This window comes from Scomber scombrus, chromosome 1 (genome assembly GCF_963691925.1).
Source record: "Scomber scombrus chromosome 1, fScoSco1.1, whole genome shotgun sequence".
Classification (NCBI taxonomy): Eukaryota; Metazoa; Chordata; class Actinopteri; order Scombriformes; family Scombridae; genus Scomber; species Scomber scombrus.
In genome coordinates, this window is record NC_084970.1 from 13,116,006 (window position 1) to 13,136,720 (window position 20,715).

The 20,715-nt window shown below is 37.4% G+C and overlaps 2 protein-coding genes across 2 annotated transcripts; both read left to right on the forward strand.

Annotated features, from left to right (window-relative positions):
* Positions 1-2,179: 2,179 nt before the first annotated feature.
* On the forward strand, positions 2,180-14,384 carry LOC133979670 (uncharacterized). The gene is made up of 21 exons (XM_062418241.1): positions 2,180-2,225; positions 2,765-2,838; positions 2,928-3,057; positions 3,413-3,558; positions 3,802-3,941; positions 4,040-4,187; positions 4,481-4,574; positions 4,699-4,777; positions 5,049-5,122; positions 5,210-5,603; positions 7,602-7,654; positions 8,646-8,713; positions 8,811-8,937; positions 9,109-9,254; positions 9,459-9,604; positions 9,915-10,077; positions 10,828-10,860; positions 10,964-11,057; positions 11,200-11,278; positions 12,044-12,117; positions 12,222-14,384. Exons 1-21 carry the CDS (start codon positions 2,212-2,214, stop codon positions 13,228-13,230), a joined length of 3,285 nt encoding a protein of 1,094 aa, XP_062274225.1. The 5' UTR covers positions 2,180-2,211; the 3' UTR covers positions 13,231-14,384.
* Positions 14,385-15,687: 1,303 nt separating this feature from the next.
* irf1a (interferon regulatory factor 1a) lies at positions 15,688-19,805 on the forward strand. The gene is made up of 7 exons (XM_062417628.1): positions 15,688-15,818; positions 16,000-16,099; positions 18,302-18,481; positions 18,558-18,728; positions 18,811-18,863; positions 19,112-19,202; positions 19,519-19,805. The coding sequence occupies exons 1-7, from the start codon at positions 15,729-15,731 to the stop codon at positions 19,635-19,637; spliced, it is 804 nt and encodes a 267-aa protein (XP_062273612.1). The 5' UTR covers positions 15,688-15,728; the 3' UTR covers positions 19,638-19,805.
* Positions 19,806-20,715: the final 910 nt, after the last annotated feature.

Here is a 20,715-nt window from a genome sequence, read left to right on the forward strand (position 1 = left end):
AACAACTTATGATCCAGCTCACTGCAGTTTTTAAGGATTCAACCTGTTAATTATATTCTGTAGACATGCAGTATGCGTCCCCTTTAAGCATTCAGATACAGGCCTACAACTTAAACATGAGGGCAAATGACTACCTTGAATATAACATCAGAGGAGATCAGCCCAAAGGTATTGGTGATGATCTGAAAATAGATTATGTAAAAGGATTACAATCAAAATATATGGCTCAAAAAAGATTCTGTGATAAATAAGATGGCGAAACAATCACAATAACTAGCAATAATAACGACAATAAATCCAACTGAAAATAGATTTGTGTTTAATAAGGGTAAATACTAATTCTAATAGACTGACAATTTTCATAAGCCACCATAGCAGCCAAATAGACTTCTGGTATGGCTAAAGCTCAAAACTCAATATTCTGCACAGGTACAACGACAAAAACAACACATGCACACCTGTATGATCATGGTGATCTCAGCTGCAGGAGGAATGGACACTTCTCGAAGAGCCACCACTCTGTCATCTGCAACAGATACAACATGAGGTGGTCCCACTTGCTAATAAGTCACAGTATTATAAATGATATCTGTTAATAAATAGTTTCCAAATGATTTTTAGATCAGTAATAAGCCATCATTGATAGCTAATTTTAGGTAGCCATGTTCTGAAAAATCCTTCTACACTTGGTTTGCCTTTTGATCAGACAGTTTGTGCCAATGGACGATTTGACCTCTGACCTTCTGGAAAAGAGCAGCATCTGGACAAAAATGTAAACAATCGATAGTAATGACTAATGTTTACATTTATATCGCAGATTTGAGCATTTATTAATGACCTCAGTTGAGTTGTTGTTATTTTTGGGTTATATCTGATCTATTCAGCATTAGAAGCCTAAATTAGGCCTATGTATTAACCAGTAAAAAAACATTAGTTACTAAACTCTTCACAAGTATGTATGTCTTAAGTGATGTGTTTAATCTCAGTGTCATGAACTGGAAAGTTTCTACTTCAAACACGCACAGTCAATGAACAGCCAGAAATAATGTGTTACTGCAAGCAGCAATCCCATCATCCTTTTCATCCCCTGTTTGACTCTCTTTACAAAATCTGAGAGGTGGGCGGCGATTCTGCAACTAATAACACTCAGCAGTCAAATGCAGCTGCTGCTGTCCTTTGGGGGTACATGGATATAATCTTTACAGCCAACACATGACCATTGTCTGTGGTAGAAAGTAAAGAAAAAAGTGTGTATAACGTGTTTTGAATTTATGGTCTGAGACAAAGACGAGCGCATAATCTCAGTCCTCAGTGGGTTAAAGAGGCCGGTTGCCATAGAAACAGACGCTCGCACAGAGCACATCATTGGCTGAGGATTAATATATCAGTCATTGAAAACACGAAAAATGTATAGAAACCGACGAACCGTTTTTGTCAAGTCGTCTCAGAGCGATCCAGGTCTTTGATAAACGTGGTGATTTGTAACTGACGTTAGCCATTGTACTCATACACAGCAGCAGCTCACTTTATACATCCATGCAGCAGCCAGACAACACAGTTACGCTGCATCCGGTCAGTCACTTTCAAAACAAGTCTTTAAATCTGCAATTTAAGATGCAGAGAATGGACATACTCAAGTAGAGCAAGTAGCGCAGAAGTGGCAGTGTATCTCTGCTGTATCACATTACAGCTGGACTGTTTGCTCACAGACATCTGCGTAAGACTCCAGTAAAAGTTTTGAAAGGTTGTCTAACCTAACTAAACAATATCTCATGTAATCATAGTCAATTCGCTGACGTGTCTCTGAATGTCATGTGCACACTAACATAACATTTAAAAGTCCTCTGCTTTAAAATGTCTTGATTAAAAAGACATAAAAAAGTGAGAGCATATTATAGGGTTGTAGTATAATTGTGTACAACTCTGTTTTCTATTTTGAACTTGTATAAAAGTTCTCAAACAAAACTTATTCTGGTTATTTCCATTCGGATTGCTATTTGCTAGCCTATTTAATCTGATGTTGGCTGAATTGCGTCATACTGTTTTTTTTTGTGGAGAACAAATGTACTTATTGTGAATTAGTAGCGCAACATTTTCAGGAACATGCGCACTCGCACACCCCAGGAAGACTGGTGTAATATGTTCAGCAAATGTCATTCGACAGTTTGTATCCATATGAGAAGTGGCACGGCTGAATCGTATTCGAAGAAAATGGTGTTGAAGAGGTAATTTTTTATATTGTTTATACCAGGGGCGATTCTAGGATCAGACCTTTAGGGGGGCTCAGCTCCTAATGATAATTTGACATACAATAACTTGCAAGTGTTCAACCCCCCTGCTAAATTACTAATTTCACTGGATAACGTTATTATTATAACAAGAAATATTAATACATAGTAGAGTGGTCTACTATAGTGTATAATAATAATGGTTCAGAACAAACAATCACAGATTTCTACATAGAGGATTCTAAGATAGTTAATGAACCCTGAGGGAAAGACAATAGTACTGTCAGAACTATCTAAAGTACATTAAACCTGTTAAAATGAAACCATTTGAACCTGTATCATAATTGCTTGTCCCATCTCTAACAGACGGGCTCCAAAAATAAAGAAAAAAATACAATGATCATTTATTTATTTTTAGGGGTGCTGAGAGATAATTTAGGGTCTAAAATCGCCACTGGTTTATACTTAGACAAACTTCTCTGTTTGTGGTATCGCAGCATTAAAGACGCAAACATACTGAATCACTTTGATTTCAGGCGACTCTACCCTTGGATGTATTTCTTCCTGCCTCTTATTTGGGGAAACATTTCGACTGCAGAACATCTCTCTGGTTCGTATGGATATTTAATTTGAATAGTATACATATCCTAATCTATCAAGACGATGATGATGCTGGGTACTCATTTCTGTTTCATGCAGGGGTTGTGAATGAAACCATGAATCTTGTCTGCACAAATGACTTGGACTCTTGGATTAATTGCCAATGCAAGCCACCATTTGAAGAGCAAAACTGCACTGTCTATACTTTGACTATTGATGAAGGATATGAGTGAGTTAGGCTCTTTTCTTTATTGTCTCACTGCCAACAGTATACAGTGTATATTGTGAATACTTTGTGAGCATGTCAGCTGTGGTTGCCAAATTTAAATTGCAAAGTGAATCAACATGCTTGGAAAGCCAGAAAGATAGATATCCATTATAAGCCCATGTTGTTTATGATGTTTCTTTCTTTCTTTCTTTCTTTCTTTCTTTCTTTCTTTCTTTCTTTCTTTCTTTCTTTCTTTCTTTCTTTTTAAATTATTTTTTAAAATCATGCATGTGGCATTTGAAATAATGTCTGAATCAGTCTGAGAAGCCAGAAATACACATATTTGAGTTATTCAAAGCTGGTTGTTTATTCACAGGAAGAAGAGTTGCATTTTCCAGCAGTGTGACTCTGTATGTTGTTGCCGTGTGAACATGGGACTTATCATTGCAAGCATCTATACAGCAGACGTTTTGAAAGGGGGAACAACTATGATGTCCAAAAACATCAGCACCTCAGAAAGCAGTGAGTTGACTTCCGACTGTCCAACTTGGGACAGCTCCAATCTTCATGGATATTGACATAAGATCTTTTAGTACTTTTTAGTCTCTTTGAGGGCAAAAACACAGTGACAGCATTCTTTAAACCTCTATACTGCCTGTAAATGTGTTTGTGAGTTAACCGTGAGGACTGGTCCAGACTCTGAGTAACTGGATGGAGGTTATGAGACATTTACTCTTACTTTTTCTCGACTCTGTTTCTCTACAGTAAAACCTAAAGCCCCAACAATCTCAGTGAAGGAAGTCAACGGAAATTTTGAAGTCACGTGGGAGACAAACATGAAACAAAGTGTCAGAGAATCTTTGCATGCTGAAGTGACTTATCGTAAAAAAGGAGACACAAAAGAGGTAGAAGTGTGGAATCAGAGTAATATTCTCCTCCACTCTTCTTTTTGTGGAAAGTTTTGATTGCACAACTCTCTTTAATTCTTGTTTCTCCTCACCAGGAACCTCATATAATTAATGCCTCGAATTCCTATGACATACGTGGTCAAGACTTGGAGCCAAGTACAACATATGTGGTCAGCGTGAGAAACTATTTCAATTGGAGTGGCTTGTACAGTGACAGTAGCCAAGAGTTGGAATTTACAACCTGTAAGTATCATCTTTACAGTCTTTTCATAATTTTTAAGCATTAAACTGTATATTTTTTCTATTGTTGTTATAAAAAAAGACACGTAAAATATACACTTTAAAACTGTATTTATACTTCAGCCTTTGTCCATTAATACTTAAAAATTTGAAACATCTTCAGGCTTTTAGATGCATATAAAAAAAACAGAAATCCGTTTTCAGTATCGCTGTTTACAGAAGCTAAAAAGTAACATTGTGGATGCTGTTATAATAACTCAATTCTGGTTCAATATTTAAATCTACACACACCACAGCTGCGCCTCCACATATGCTGCTCTTGTCTGTCTTCGTCAGCCTTACTTTTGTTGCAGTTATCATCACCAGTGTTGTAATGGGCTGTTTTCAAAAGTGAGTAATTTTGTCTGCTACTTGTTTCCATCTTAGTACAGTACTATAAAGCTCTGTTTTGTAATGTTTATATATGTCCTGTCTGTTTGCCATTTTTGCTGATTTATTGTGCATTTGGTTTTAGATTAAAAGCTAAGTGGTGGGATACCGTTGCCAAATGTCCAAATCCAGAACTTTTAGAAATGCGTCCAGGTGAGCAAATGGTAAGACACCTTGTGAAGTTGAGCAAAGAAAAAGTTAACATGTTGCTACATGAAAAACACACATGTTGCATGTCTTTTTAATTTCTTTAGGCTCTCCACGTTAACATTAACATTCAGCAAATCCTTCAAACATGAAGATGTCAATTTAAATCCAAGGGTGTCCATTTTCCCAACGATGTTTACCACTTAATGCAGTATTTTTAAACCGGTCCATTTAACTAAAATGTTTCATATCTGAAGATTTTAATCCAGTATGTACTTGTTGTTTCAGTTCTTAAAGCCAATACAAACCAACCTCTCCTCTGTCTCCATTGACACTGCTGTTGTAAATAACAGTAAACCATGGTTAGTACGGTTGCCCTGGTGCATCATCAACTCAAAACATGTCCAGAAAGAGTCGTGATTTAAACATTTTTGATTCTCTGTCTTCAGGTTAAAGGGGTCACTGACAGAAAGCAGCATTGAGATGAGTATCAGCTCATCTTCTGCAAACATAGAACCTGCTAACATCAAGGCTGGCGTTCAGGAAGCCCTCAGTATAGCCTTCGCCCATGTTGGTCCAAAATCATCAATGGAATCAAACAAAGACAGTGGTTTGCTCTCTGCTTCCTTCAATCCTTGTACTACAGCTGATGACTTGAAAAATTCTCCTGAATTCACTAACTTTGACAACATGACCTATCTGATAGGCACTCCCAGCTGCGAGATAATGAATAGTTCTGAGAATCGAACGCAGGCTGAGATGCTCTGTGACTCTGCACACCATCCCAGTGAGGGTGATGGGATGACCTTTCTTGACAAGCAAGCACCATCTTGTGAGGATCCTGTACAATGAGATATCATTTTACCTCCAGTAGTTTGTATCTCTGATGCCAACAGACATGTCATATCAGTGCAGTGTGAATTCTGGGAGGTTTTCTGACAAGCAAGCACCAGTCCAGGGTGGTCAGTGTCTCTCTTTCATCTCTGCTGACCAATCATCACATGACTGTTTTCATGGCTGTTTATGTATTCAATACTCAATACTCAGTACTCTGCTTTGCACCTTATGAATGGTTAATTTTGTAACTGTGTTCAATGTTTTGACATCTTTTATGTGAAAAGTGCCCAATGTTCTTGTATGAAATATTATATAATAAAAAAATATCCTATGATAGAAACTGAATTCACTTCATTTGTGTTCTGGGTCATGAAACTTTATAATCCTTTCAGGCCTCCAACATTAGACCATAGCATTAGATAAAAATCACTTCAGTGATCTATGAGTTAAAAGGATATGTTCACCATTTTTCAGGTCTGTCTAAAAACAATAGCCGACAGCTCCAACAGCTTTTTCTCGCTGTAATCATTCCTCCTGTTCATACTGACCAATAGAAGATCCTCTCCAAATGTGCTCAACAATGTAAGTGATGGGGGACAAATCCATTCCTTGTTTTGAGCATACATGTATTTTAAAATTGATCTAAAGATAATATGGGGGTTCAGTCATCCAAATAAAGTGGATATCTGCCACAGTTAGAATCTTTTAAGTAAAAAAATTCAATGAAGAAAATCCCTGTTCAGGTGCAGTGGGAGGATCATCATTTTCAAAAAACGGGAATTTGGCTCTAAAAAGACAGAAATACAAGAGTTAAACTCTATTTTGCATCAAATAAGATAGCTTACTAAAAATAATGGAAAAGATGGGAGACAGGGGATGCCTGCAGATAAAGACCAGAAGAGTCAAGTTATTGATTCTGATCTTGTGTAAGAAATTACATCAAAAATGACTCAGCTGTCATGCAAAGTTGGTCTTGAAAATGACTTCCTCATACCAATCTTCTTTGGAACTAATGCACAGCCTAATACATTTACTTCAAAGGAATTACATTTCATTGTGTTTGTAAAGAAACTGGTATTTTGAAAAACAGTAAGGCAAATTGTGTTCATTTGATTGTGGCAGCGGCAGATACTTCCAAACTCAGCACATTAAAGCAAAATGACCTGCCTAGCCAGATACAATAGCAGAAGTAGTATTTTCTTTTAACATGCTAAATGACTGGATTTTGACCTCAGTACTGTGACGCCAACAGTTCAGCTTTTGATTCTCACAAACACAATATGTTTACAGCCTCAGTGGTAGAAAGTTGTGAAAGACTGCATTTTAAAAAAGTATTGCTCTGTATTTTGACATAATACTGTTGAAACAGGATATCCGGTATGGGGGGGAGGTGGGGGTTAGATTATTCAGAACTGTAAACAAAAAGAAAAGTGCGTGTCAATTTTATCAGCTTGTACTGACTGATACACAGTGACCAATAAAGCTTTTCAAGTTGAGATACTGAATAAAAACGTGAAAACGAGAAAGTTGTCATTTTTTTTATTTCACTGACAATATGTGCATCTGAAATAAAGCCTGAAGACGTTTGTGCACATATGAAAAAAACATCAGGCGCACTCCTAAATGTTAAATATGTACTGTGACAAATAGATTTTTATGGTGAGATTAATGCAGTATATCGATGTTTAATTCAGCAGTGTATACAGTGCACAGTGACATTATCAGACAGGCCTTCATATTACAAGTCATGTGAAAAATGTGTACGTGTCACATACTGTACATCCTCTGTCCGCAGAGGAGCTTTTGCAACAGAAATCTTTTGTGAAATGCACCTCTTCTGCATTTGTTACTGAGAACACTGTTCATAGGAGGAACACAAGTTTGTAAAGATTATAATGATAATAGTTTGATATAATATAATAGATTAGCTTTAAATATAATATAAAAAATGTAATGGCAACATGACAACATGTGAAGCAGTTAATCTGACACATTTTACTGTAGCTCTGCTTCCACCTGATGGTCAGAAAAGCACACTGGGGCCACAGTAACCACAGGTCAGTCTTCATTACAGGGAGAGTATGAACTGTGGGCTTTTAAGTAATATTCAGAGAATTCATAAATGATTGTCTGTAAATAATTGTCTAAATTGCTAAAAAAAAAAATATATATATTTCAAGCTATGAGATGGTAGAAATCCCGCAGTACACATTACACAGATGAAATCAGCTGTTAACATAGTATCATGACACAAGCATTTATTTTTTATACATCGATTATATGTTAAGATAAATTCATGTTTAATGTCATGAATATGTAACTGAGACTAAATCTATGAAGGCCTAACAAAGATTTTAGCCTCGCCTAAAGGAAGTGCAAAGACAATGTACCTGCTTTCACTGGACAATACTTTCGTTTTGTTTTGCCAGAGAGACATGCATAATGTTTTTATCTTTTTAAAAACATGTTTTATTATTATTATTATTATTATTATTATTATTATTATTATTGTTTCTAAATAAGAGAACAAGACCATAAATATATAGTATAATATTAAAATAAAAAAAGAGAAATAAATAAATGGATAATCAATTAAAGCTAATTCTCAGTGAGTGAAGAGTTTATATATTGACCTGTGAGTTTGTGGTGCTATGCACATTTTGGACTCAACATCATTTTCATATATGGTGGATACAGGGCTCATGCAAATTTACAATACCTTACTCTAGTGTCGGCTGACGTGCGTACCAAGTTCTCATGTTGAGGAAATGGGAGTGTGAGTGGGACGAACTTCCCTTGAATCTGTGGCGCAACATTTCCAGTAACAGCTTTCCATATCAGGAAGACTGCGCAGCAAACTGTACGCCTGCTGCCACAATAAGTGTTGCTCCTGAACTGGAGTGCTGTTTTCGAAGGAAATAAAATAAATAAATCGTTTCAGCATGGAGTTTAACAGGTGATCATGTTATTTAATTAGTAGTGTCACTTATATGATCCATTCTTCTGGATTAAAAAGAAGAAAATGTGTGCTTTTTTGTTTGTTTTCAGGCGACTTCGCGATAGGATGTCTGTTATCCTGTTTCTACTAGGAAACATCGCCACTGTGGCTCTCTCTGGTACGTATAATATAGACGTGGACTGTTTTAAATCGTATTTTTAGGCAATAGGTCGTTCTTATGATCAATCTTGTCGCGTCACGTCTGTTTCATGCAGGGCTTAATTGTACAACAGGCCTACATCTGGATTGTAACAACAACTTCGAGGATACGATGTATTGCCACTTCGATGCACAAAACTGCTCTGAATACAAACTGTCTATCCAGAGCAACGAGGGCTATGGGTGAGTTGATTTCTCTTTTTTCTAGATCAGATCAATCAATTACAATTAGATCAATATCTCTGTCGATTCAGTGGATTTTTCAGTATTAGATACTTATTTCAAACAAGTAGCCTGAGAAGTCAGAAATATAAGTAGCCTGTAGTCAAAGCATGTTCATGATCTTGTATTCAGCAGGGTGAATTGCACTGTGGAGCAGTGTGCTAGACGGTGTTGTTGCTCTGTCGGTTTGTATCTTGTACACGGGGAGACTCACACAGCAAGAGTTCAGAAAGGGGACCAAAGTTTGGGGTGCAAAAACATCGACGTCTCATTCACCGGTGAGCTGACTTGTTTTTTAAAACAAAAAAACCTGTCCAACCCACACATTTTATTATAGGAGTCATTTGTAAACGGTGAACTGACAGAAGCAAACGTAATTTAAGTTATATTTCTCATATGCTGCATTGAGTTACTATTGAAGTCCATGAATCTACAGCTGCCATGAACACACTGGATGAACTTTTCTCATCTATTTTCTACAGGAAGGCCCAACAAACCAACAATCATCCAGGTGGATGAATCCAACGGGAACTTCATAGTTATTTGGAGGTCAAACGTTCAAAGGAAAAGTACCAAAGACAGCTTGTGGGCTGAAGTGACTTACCACAAAAAAGGAGACACAAACAAGGTAGGAAAAGCGTAATACTCTTCAGATCTTTATGTCTTTCAGTCTGCTCGTTGAACACTTAAAAAACAAGCAGATAAAATATTTGTGCTGTACAAATGTGAATTCATGAAAAAGATGCATCGATATTGATGCACTGAGTGTGGGGAGGGTTTTAAAAAGTTATTTGCACCAAACTGCTTGGTAGCAAAGTCATAATGGACATTTTGACTATTTTTAATTTTTAATTTCTATTATTATTAAACTATGATTAGGAAGTTAAACAAACCATGATTGTAGAATTCTCTTTTTATTTTGTTTTTGTCCATATCAGACACTTGTCCTTGTCAAACCATACGAAGTTAATGGACAGAATACCTTTGAAATATCCGGTAAAGACTTGGAACCAATAACGACATACGTGGTCAGAGTGAGAAGCAAATCGAACATAAGTGACCTGTACAGTGACAGCAGTGAAGAGTATGAATTCACAACTCGTGAGTGTTTTCTTTACAGTCTTTTTGTCACTTTTAAAATACTACACTGTATATTTATATTCCTTCATTGTAGTCATGCTCAACATACTGTCCATCACACTACTGTTCTTCACAAACATATAAAAGACAGAATTGAATCCTTAATCCTTAAACTGGGGTCCCTAGAGGACTCCTAATTATTCTGTCATTCCAATTTTAATGACTTTGCCGATCAATATGTTCATGTAATGACTTCATATGATTGTTGTCTGTTTCTGTTTTAATTTGGGCTTTTTATTATTGGGGTCCCGGGGAGCACCCAGTTCCACCTGTGCAGGTTTAAAAGTTGTTGTTAATTAGGGGTTAATCATGTATTGACCCCTGAAAAGGTTTTTTTTTGTATTTTTCTATAGGATACTGTAAATTCTATTTTCAGACATCTGTTAGCTATATTTGTTGCCTGCTGTGGTATTAACATTGCCTTACACTGTCTAATGCCTGAGTCACTTACATGTATGTTCACACAGTTTACAGACTGTTACATATGCTGATGTCTTTTGTTTGCCAATGTTAGCTTGGTAATCTTTTTTGGCGTATTCTAGCTTTCCTTGTTTAGCATGATATTGAAATGTAGCGGGCTGACCCTTAATTGCATCTAATTCATCTGTGTAGTATGTGAACATCACCGGTACATATTATTCACATATTGAACTTCTGTAAAGATGCATTTTTATTTGAATTAAAGAAAATCTTTCATCTCACTTTTTAAAGACATTACAATGCAAACAGCTGCTGATACAACAGGTAACACGTTTAAACAAAACACCATTCACTTCTCTCTATTGTATGTTAATCGCACAAAAGAAGAACTTATTTTAAAATGTATTTCATACATGTTACTTCACAGCTATCTCCCGCAACATCCTGTTATGGGCTCTCATCATATTCCTCAGTATTTTTGCAGCCATCCTCAGCGGTGCGATATACTTCTGTTATGTAAAGTAAGTCAAAAAATAGATATTATCTTTGCTTGGTTTCTTGTTTGTTAAAAGAAAAGCATTCCCCTGAAATACTGTTACTGGTGTGTTGTGTTTACATGTCTTGTTTTTCATCTTTATGATTTATATGTGTATTTGATTTTAGGTTTAAAGCTAAGTTGTGGGACTCAGTTTCTGATACTCAAAATCCCAAAGTTCTTCTTATGCATTCAAGCGAGCAGGAGGTGAGTGAGAAATGTAAAAAACTTGTCGCTTTAAATGTTGTGCTCTATTCATTGAACCCCTTTTCAAATGATCTTTAAACAAAGGGTTCACAATTTTTCAAGAATGTTTTAAAACAATAGCCGGGTACCCAAATGGACATTGAAATAGGTTTTTCTTGCCATAATAATTTCTCCTGTTCACTATTAGAAGATCCCCTCATGCACTCACAGTGTCAGTGATGGGGAACAAAATCCACAGTCCTCCTTATGTTGTTAGTGCAAATGTATCAAATCAAGTATCTTTCAATGTTACAGTCTTTTTAGTGCCAAAGTCCCTCTTTTTGTTACTATACTTCCACCACAGTTCATCAGGGAAACACTGTCTGAGGAAACACAAAGAGGTTTGATGCTAAAAAGACTGTAAATGTGGCAGATATCTACTTGATATGACAAACTCAGCATGCTGAAGCCTCATATAAGCTTCATATAAACTTTTAATTGCATTTTTGTACAAAATGACTGTGTGGAGAAAATGGATTTTGTCCTCCATAACTTACATTGAAAGCACATTTGGATGAGATCTTTTAATAGTCAGTATGAACAGGAGGAACGATTGCAGTGAGGAAAACCTTTCACTGTTCATATGGACTGTTGTTTTAAGACAGACTTGGAACAATTGTTAACCTATCCTTTAAACCTCTCCATACATTTTTAGAACTGAATAATTCATGCTAAATATTTTGTAAAGTAACATATAACAGATCATTTCTGTCCTCCTTGTTGCAGATGTTGAAGCCCAAACCACCCATCATCTCCTCTATCTGTGTTGAGCCTTTCATTCCAGTTGACAGCAAACCATGGTTAGCTACTACAAGACCACAACAACAACACAACACATTTCTTCAAGGATTTGTCTCTACATGATTGTATTTCCACTTTGAGTAACCCATTTCTCTGTATTCAGGTCAAAGGGGTCACTGACAGACATCTGCAGCAACAGCCTTCATCAAAGCAGTGGGATCAGTACCGGCTCCTCTGCGCTCAGTTATGCTCACACAGAACCTGCTGACATTATAGCTTGTGTTCAGGATGCCCTCGGTAAAGCCTTTCCCAATATCAGCCCGATATCACCTGTCACCTCCAATCTGCTTACAGAATCAACCAAAGGCAGTGGTTCATTCTCCACTCCCTACAATAATTGTAGTGTTAAAGCTTATGACTCGAGTTCTGGGTCATCTGGATTTGACAATAAAACCTATTCCATCCTCATTCCCGCCTGTCAGACAGTGACAGACAGCTCTGAGAATCAAACACAGGCTGAGATGCTCTGTGACTCAGCATACCATCCCAGCGAGGGTGACATGATGACCTGTCTTGACAAGCAAGCACCAGCTTGTTTAGTTCCTGTACAAGATATCATTTTTCCACCAGTGGCTTCATCTCTTATACAAACAGACATGTCGTATCAGGGCAATGCCGACTCTGGGAGATTTTCCTATGCAGAAGACTCCAGTTTGTCTTCCATCTCTAGCAGCACCAACACAACCGCGTCTTGTGATCTCTTGTCCAGAGTTGAGAACTTTGACGAGTGTGTGGTTGCGACAAAGCCCGATGGCCAAAGTGAAGAGGTCACTGTATGTGATGAAAATCCCTGCTACAACTGTGTGCCCCCAAACTCCTGCAACTTTCTTCCAGTGGATGACAACTACCAGGCATTTCAAAGTCTTGTGAAGCCACCTGATGTTTTGATTTCAGAGCAGAGAAGTGGGGAGGAAGAGGAAGATTTTGACAGATATCCAGAGAAAGCATCCACAAACATCCTGCAAAGCTTCTTAAGCCCAGTGTTTCCGGATTTCACTAATGGTGTGCAGGGTGGTCGGTGTTTCTCTGAGCTCCAAAATCCTTTTCTCACTGTGATCTCTGCTGGCCAGTCTGTGCCGATAATCACAGACAGTGGCTATCAAAGTGTGTAGAGCTGATTTTATTTGTTTTATTTTTGTGTGTGTGTATTATTTCTGAAATATCCGCCTCTTTTCACTATTATTATGGTTGATACATTTTAAAAGATGAGGGAGAAGATGATGATATGATAAGCATTCACATCATTAACATGATGATTTCTGAGTTTATTCTTGAACTTGGAAAGAGCAGGAACACAGTCTCACCTCAGGGGCCATTCAGCAGTTTTTCTGTATCTTTTTGATCATGTCACATGACCTTCATCAGCAGATGGAGTTTGACCAGTTGTCATGGGAATGTACAAACATTTTTAATAACTTAACTCCACTTTAATAACTCCTTTCCATATTCTACATTTCTGTGACACTTGGGTGCCTGCTGATGAAGATCACGTGATATGATGGAAAACCCCAACACAGCAACTTAATTAACTTTTGGGCATTAACTGTAACATCTGTGGTACAAATTATTTATGTTTAGTTTTGTTGAACCAAAGTGAGCACATTTTGCACTTTGCATCTTTAAAAATGAAAATGTGTAAAGTTCTTAGATGATTGTCGATATGTATGTATCTATATATACATAGATACATACATATCTATTTATATATATATGAAACTGATTGAACGCACTAGTTTTACTTATGCTTTGAATGCTTACTTGCCACAAACTTATAGAACACAGCTGCAGTTAGCTCATGTGTCTCATGTGTGATATTCAAATGTCATTTGTTTTTCATATCTAAATGAATGTAGCTCATGGAAATGTATTCCTTAAATGTTTTACTGTATAAAGGCTGTGAAGACCACGGTAAGACTTCAGTGATATATCTAAGTGAACTATAGAACAGTTTGTGGTACACTATTCAGCCATGAATTGACTGAATGTAGTGTCTGAAACAAACCACAACAATAAGCATTAAGGCGGAGCCGACGCTGTTCAGGGTTGGGAAATGACTTCCTCATTTCTGTTCTCTGGAACTGCTGAGACATTTCCACAGAAACACGTCAGCTGCACACAGCAGTTTTTCCCAGCTTGTACGTGTTACTCAGAGGACCTTTTTACTTTTTACCATATGAATGTCAAGTTTAAGGGAATAAGTCAATGAAAATGTTACTGTTAATGAATACTTCTATGGTTCCAATAAAAGATATTTACACTGAGAAAACTGGAGTGAGTTGTGTTTGCTGGAAAGAGAATGGTTTCTAATACTGAGATATCTATCTGCAGATACTGTAAAAAAGTTATCGGCATGATTAGATATAAGATACTATCTATGGTTTGCTTTATTGTGATGGATGAACTGACCCTTTAAGTCACATACACACTGTAGAGCCTCAGTGGAGGTAGCTTGTGAGAGATACACGGGGGAAAAAGCCAAACATTTCTTGTCTCCTAATTTGACATATTTCCTGATTAAAAAGATCAATTCAACACATGCCATTAACTTTATTTTTTAAATAGAATACAATTATAACGTATTTATTATATCATGTATTGTAAAATGTAGAATTAAAATACTCATACTCATATAATAAACTATATTAATGTTACATTATACTGTATAATAATGTTGTGGTAATATAATTTCTATATTAATATAATAAATATATACTTTAATTTATAATTATTTAAGTCATGATAAATATAACAATTAAATCTAGAGTCATATTAATATAAAATGGTAAGAAATGTATCATTTTGACACATTTGACATGTTGACAAATGTACACATATAAATAATACATGTGTAGTTTTTACATGAGAATGAATAAAGGTGAAATGTTTAACTGACAACAGTATTATATAATGCCTGTAGTGCTGACAAGTCGTAACATGTAGTTAGTTATGCATTGTACATTACCAGTGTTAATCTAACAATGTAACAACTAAACAACTAAAATGCTGCTCTTGCTTGATTGAAGTCACAATTTATTTTTTAGTTTTTTGTATAAACTTAAAGTCACAATTGCAACATATGAGGTGGCTCATCTGATAGATATTAACTCTGCTTCCACCTGGTGGTCTTAAAATAATTCACTGTTTTATTGCCTCCGCATTAAATAATCCACATGATAATCTAAGTATTTTGGAACCAAAAACACTCTAATATACAATTTATATAAACACAGTGAACTGTATATTTGAAGGATCTGCAATTTTGTCCACACTCAGCATGTAGAATTGCAAGAAAAGCACGGAAATCTGTACAAGGATTTTCACTCCTCACTCCATCACAGTCCACACAACAACACACAGTACAGTTTGGCTATTTCCTGTAATTTGAGGAGCCACTTAAACAGTGGGGAAGGTTATTGGAGGAGGAAAAGGATTGTCATAACTGTGAAGTACTTGATTGGAAGAGTGCCGCAGAGGAGGAAGGGTGTCCCAGAGTAACCTTTGATTTAATCTGAGCTCCTGAGAAATGTTCTGTTATTGCTAAAACTCTTGTGTACGCTGTGACACAACCATAAAGATCACCTTTCTGGATACCTGAGGCTCAGACTGCAGCATGCAACAACCAGGCCGGCTGAGGCTGAGGCCGTGGCTGGAGGAGCAGATTCATTCTGGGAAGTATCCAGGAGTCAGCTGGCTGGACCAGGTACACTCCCTTCCACCTCACCTGCATCTCTACACACACAAATACACATGCACACATGGCTGGTTGCAAAAAGTTTTGGTGGTAGACCAAATTGCTGGCACAGCAGGAACACAAAAAAAAAAGAAGAAGAATCACAAAACACTCAACATTGAAACCTTTTCTCTTGTATTTTATTTTACAGTCAGCAAGAATTTTCCAAATCCCGTGGAAACACGCAGCTCGTCATGGCTGGAGTATTGACCGAGATGCTACACTCTTTAGGAGTTGGGCCATGCACACTGGTAGGAGCCACACACACACACACACACACACACACACACACACACACACACACACACACACACACACACACACACACACACACACACACACACACACATATATATGTATTTACACCAAATGTATTTATCAATACTACTTCATGTCGGACTGCACTGTGACACGTTCACGTGTATGAACAGAAACAGTTTTTTTAGTATGAAATTTGTGTGGAATCATTCATTTGACAGAATTCTTTTAACAGGATAACAGGATACCATATAATCTCAACATTATTCTAAGCCAGATAAATGAAAAGACAAATTAATTAAAAAGAGTTAAATGTATAAGAGCTCTGCCTTATAGCAAAGTCACTTGTCATCTCTATGTCAAACATAAGAATTCTTTTATTTTTTTAAAATTTGCTTCATTAACTTCATTAAAGTGAAAAATGGTCTTAAGTCAAAAGAATAAACCTCAGCACAGCATGATATAGAAGGAAAATAGCACACATTTGGCCTGTACTGCAATTGTACAGCATTTGGGACAAGATAGCAATTAGAAATGATTTCAACCTTCCTATGAGATTTTAATGCACGGCCGTTTCCTTTTTCCAGTGAAAAGCAGCCCTGCTTTGTACAGTCCATGTCTTTCGAGATCTACCACATTCCTGCCATGATGGAAACCGTTTAATCCACTAATGAGTTTAAAGGCATCATCAAAAATGTGGTGATGATGGTGACAATGGAGGCATGTAGCTGTTCTTCTTGAGAGGCCACTTAGCTGTGCTTCTGTTTTACTGTGAATTTTTGGATATCATGCTGTATATGTTGTGATTTTGTACACCTGGGCCACGTCTCTATTGTTAAAGAGATTTTTTATCTCAATGGGCACTTCCTGGTCCCATTGACCAGAAACTCACCAAAGCCCCGGTTTCTAGCTGAGTGATGAGAAATTCTACGAAACCTTAAATAACACCACTGTGCAGCAATTTTATGTGTAAATCATCTTGAAATTGGTAGTTTCTTGAAACTGTTTTCTGTAAAGATTTAGGAATCTCAATCCAATCTATGAAACTTACTACAATGCCAAATGAAACTCAAAGGAATACATGTAGGAAAATACATAAAATAAATCTACCCTAGTCGGATTTTAGTGTGTGCGCACAGCTCTTTTTAAGCTTTTCACGCATGGATTTCTTTTGCATAAAATCCACAAAATATTAAACGTTTACAATTGAGTGTAATTACAGAATTTAATACAATAAATGTGTACATTTCTCTGAGTTAATAACCTTATAACCTGATGTTTTTGGAACTGTAGTCAAATTTCTGCATGCACTGCATCTTGAAACCCATCACCCTCCAGTCTTGGGAATGTCATGCTTTGTGATTGTAGAACAGCTGCATCACATCATGGGAAAGCTTCAGTTGCTGTCAAAGTGCAGGGCGATCGTGTTGCTGTCAAAGTACAACAAGACTTCTCTTCACTAGTCCCAGAGAACACATCTTAGCTGAGCTGTAGAATCAGCACATTTCTAAACATTCAAGAGATTTCATTGAACAAAAAGATACATAAATAATAATAACATAACATACAGTACATGTTATACATAACTGAGCCATTCAAAAAATACATGACTGAAACATTTAGATGATGTGTGACTTGTCTGCTGTAAATGATCCACAGTGGATTTTTTTAAGCTCCAGTGATTTTATGAATGAGGCTGGCTATTATCCAAATCATACTGCAATCGCGCTCATTTCTAGTTTGAACTCTTTTGCTTTTCCAGGTTTGGTTAGATTACAGATCAGACAGAGTGGGCAACTGCACAAACACTAAATGTGCTAATTGTGGTTAATAGATTAGTCGTTTGGTCTTTAAAATGTCAGAAAATGTTGAGAAATCTTGATCATTGTTTCCCAAAGCCCAAGATGCAACCTACAAAGGTCTTCTTTTGTCCCAGATTATAGTCCACAACCCACAGTTCAGTTTACTATCATAGCTGACTTAATCATAGACGAAATCAGAAAATACTCACATTTAAGAAGCTGGATTAGGGAGAAACTTGGCATTGTTTCTTTAAAATGACTCAAAATGATGAATCAATTATCAAAATAGTGAAACTACCACAGAACAAATGTGAGGTCAGGTAGTATTTCAGCATTAAAAAAACTGCACACACATATAAACACCATGTTTGTCTCTATGCTTCTTCACTTCAGGACGATACCAGCCCGGCAAAGACAAGCCGGATCCCAAGACGTGGAAGGCAAATTTCCGGTGTGCCTTGAATTCTCTGCCTGACATCTGTGAGCTGCGGGAGCACAGCAGGAAACGAGGCAGCAATGCCTACAGAGTCTACAGGATGCTGCCCAGCACACAAACACACAGACGCAGGAGAGGTCAGACGCTAACATAAAATGTTCTTATCACTTCAAAGGGCAAACATATTCTGACTCCGGTTTCCTCTCCTCTCAGGGCTTCGGTTGTTCAGCAGGCCCCGAGAGAGACAGGCGAGTTTAGGAGGGTGCACACCTGATGATACCTGCACCGTGCACACTTGGCAACCCACCACAAGACCCATTTCAGACATACTGCCAAAGGTGGAAACACCTGCAGAAGACGCATTACACAGCACTCAAACACATGGTGAGAGGAAGCAGTTTATTGTCGTTCAGGATGTTGATAATGATTAAAACTGGTGAGGATGATAGTTGGTGTCTTTGTGCAGGGATGTGGGAAGCCAAACCAGAGGACCAGGAACAAAACGAGGCTGTCTTTAAGGTATCACAACTTTGTGTTAAATGTGATGAATCCTGGTTTTCTGACTGGACATTGTGTGTGACAGTCTGACAGTCTTTCTGGATGCACTTCAACCAACAGTGACATTGGATAGATCTCCCCCCCAAATTTCATAACAAATGAAGTACAGCTGAAGTGTTTTAGACATATTCTCTGCTCAAATTGAAAGTATGATGGAAAATAAACAAAGTGGCTCTCTAGATGTCAGAATGTGTTTTGTGTTCTTGTAGCTGATGGACCACTTAAGCAATGCTGACCTGTGGAACCAGACTGGGGAGCAAAGAGGATGGAGAACACACACACTGTGGGACCACTGGCACTGTAGGACACCATATATGTTTATGTGATCGTGTGTATGAGGACTGTTGAGATGTTTTTCGTATTTTTAGTCCTAGAATTTGTCGTTAAGTGACTCAGATTTATTGTCTGGCGGCAGGTAAAAGCAGAAAGATCCTCTGCAGATTAAAGCATATCTAATTGTTTGGGACTAAAAGTAATGAATATTTGGCCAAAACAAAGTCCTTAATGACTGAGTAGCTGAAGGGTGTTTTTCCATTTTCATGTGCGTGTGTGTTAATAATCACATACTTGAGTGTTTTTGTCTCTCCGTGTTTTCATGGTGTTTTGTGCTCCTCAGGTCCTGGTGATGATAGCCTGTACTCCCTCCATACAGATAACTACAGTGATCTGTTTGGCCCAAACTACATCAAGGAGCTCACTGATTGGTCCACACATCAGCAAACACTGATGCCGTAGAGTCATGATGCAGCCAACAGTACCTAAAAGTGCAAACCTACTAAATAAACAGCTCGTCCTCTTCCTGTTTGTGTACAGCACATACTTGATTAAAAATGTTTTTCTTGCTAAGCTGTTTTCCTCCTGGCGTCCATCTGCTGAGCTGACCTCTGAGGAGAGAGAAGTATAAAAGAGAGCCATAGAGGACAGAGAATATCGCTCTGTCAGTGAATCTGTCTGTCGGTCATCCTCTCTGCTGAGATGAAGATCTTGTTCCAAGCCAAGCTGTAGCTCCGTCATCATCACTTCTTCAGTTCATTATGGTTCAGTGCTTCACACTCACTGAAACGACACCAAGCTCACACCACAGCTGACAGCGTAAACAGATCTCATTTCGCTTCAGTGCGGGATGAGTTATTGCTCTGCTGTTTCTTCATGTTTAACCAACACAGTGTAAATGAAGAGCAGCACACAGAAGCAGCACATGTGGCTTTTACAGTTTGTCCCATGCTTTGCCATCATATTATACAGAAAGTTAAGTTTCAATGTATGTTTTTTGTCTGTATGCATTTGATTTGTATATTTTTTACTTTTTGTGAGGATTTGTTTAGTGTGACAGTACTGTACAATGTGTTCAGTGTTTTTTTAAATAATGCATCTTTAAAATCATCCAGCATTTATAAAGTGTGCAAAAGCTACTATTTGTGTTTGATTTTCTGTTTGTTTCCATTTTGCAAGTAGTACAGGCCCAAGCAATAATTACTGTGTAGTAGGAGCTTGGATTGTTTGTTCTCAGATTTATTTCACTAGTGTCTCCACTCTATAAAAAGATTATGGAAACTGACAGCACAGCACAGGAACGTGGAACGCTGAAGAGAGAGAGAGAGTTCAAGGCTCAGTTCAAGGCTTTGATTGGCTGCTGTTTGTATCATTTTACCTGGGAGTCATCAGCTCTTATCTTCACACACTGACGGTCAATCCTCCCCTGTAGGCTGCTGTTTTGTAAGATATTAATAAAAAAAGAACCAGATGTGATGTGTTTCCTTTAACCTGCATTGACTTTGCGAAACTTGTTCTGCTTTAACATTTTCAGACTTTA

What these genes read in the sequence shown, in the direction of transcription:
- LOC133979670 (XM_062418241.1), top strand. An exon ending in GACTGCAGAACATCTCTCTG is followed by an intron (nt 2,839 to 2,927) that starts GTTCGTATGGAT and finishes TGTTTCATGCAG; the next exon opens with GGGTTGTGAATGAAACCATG. An exon ending in CATCAGCACCTCAGAAAGCA is followed by an intron (nt 3,559 to 3,801) that starts GTGAGTTGACTT and finishes GTTTCTCTACAG; the next exon opens with TAAAACCTAAAGCCCCAACA.
- irf1a (XM_062417628.1), top strand. Translation starts at nt 15,729, where the DNA reads ATGCAACAACCAGGCCGGCTGAGGCTGAGGCCGTGGCTGGAGGAGCAG. An exon ending in AAAACGAGGCTGTCTTTAAG is followed by an intron (nt 18,864 to 19,111) that starts GTATCACAACTT and finishes GTGTTCTTGTAG; the next exon opens with CTGATGGACCACTTAAGCAA. An exon ending in ACTGTGGGACCACTGGCACT is followed by an intron (nt 19,203 to 19,518) that starts GTAGGACACCAT and finishes TGTGCTCCTCAG; the next exon opens with GTCCTGGTGATGATAGCCTG.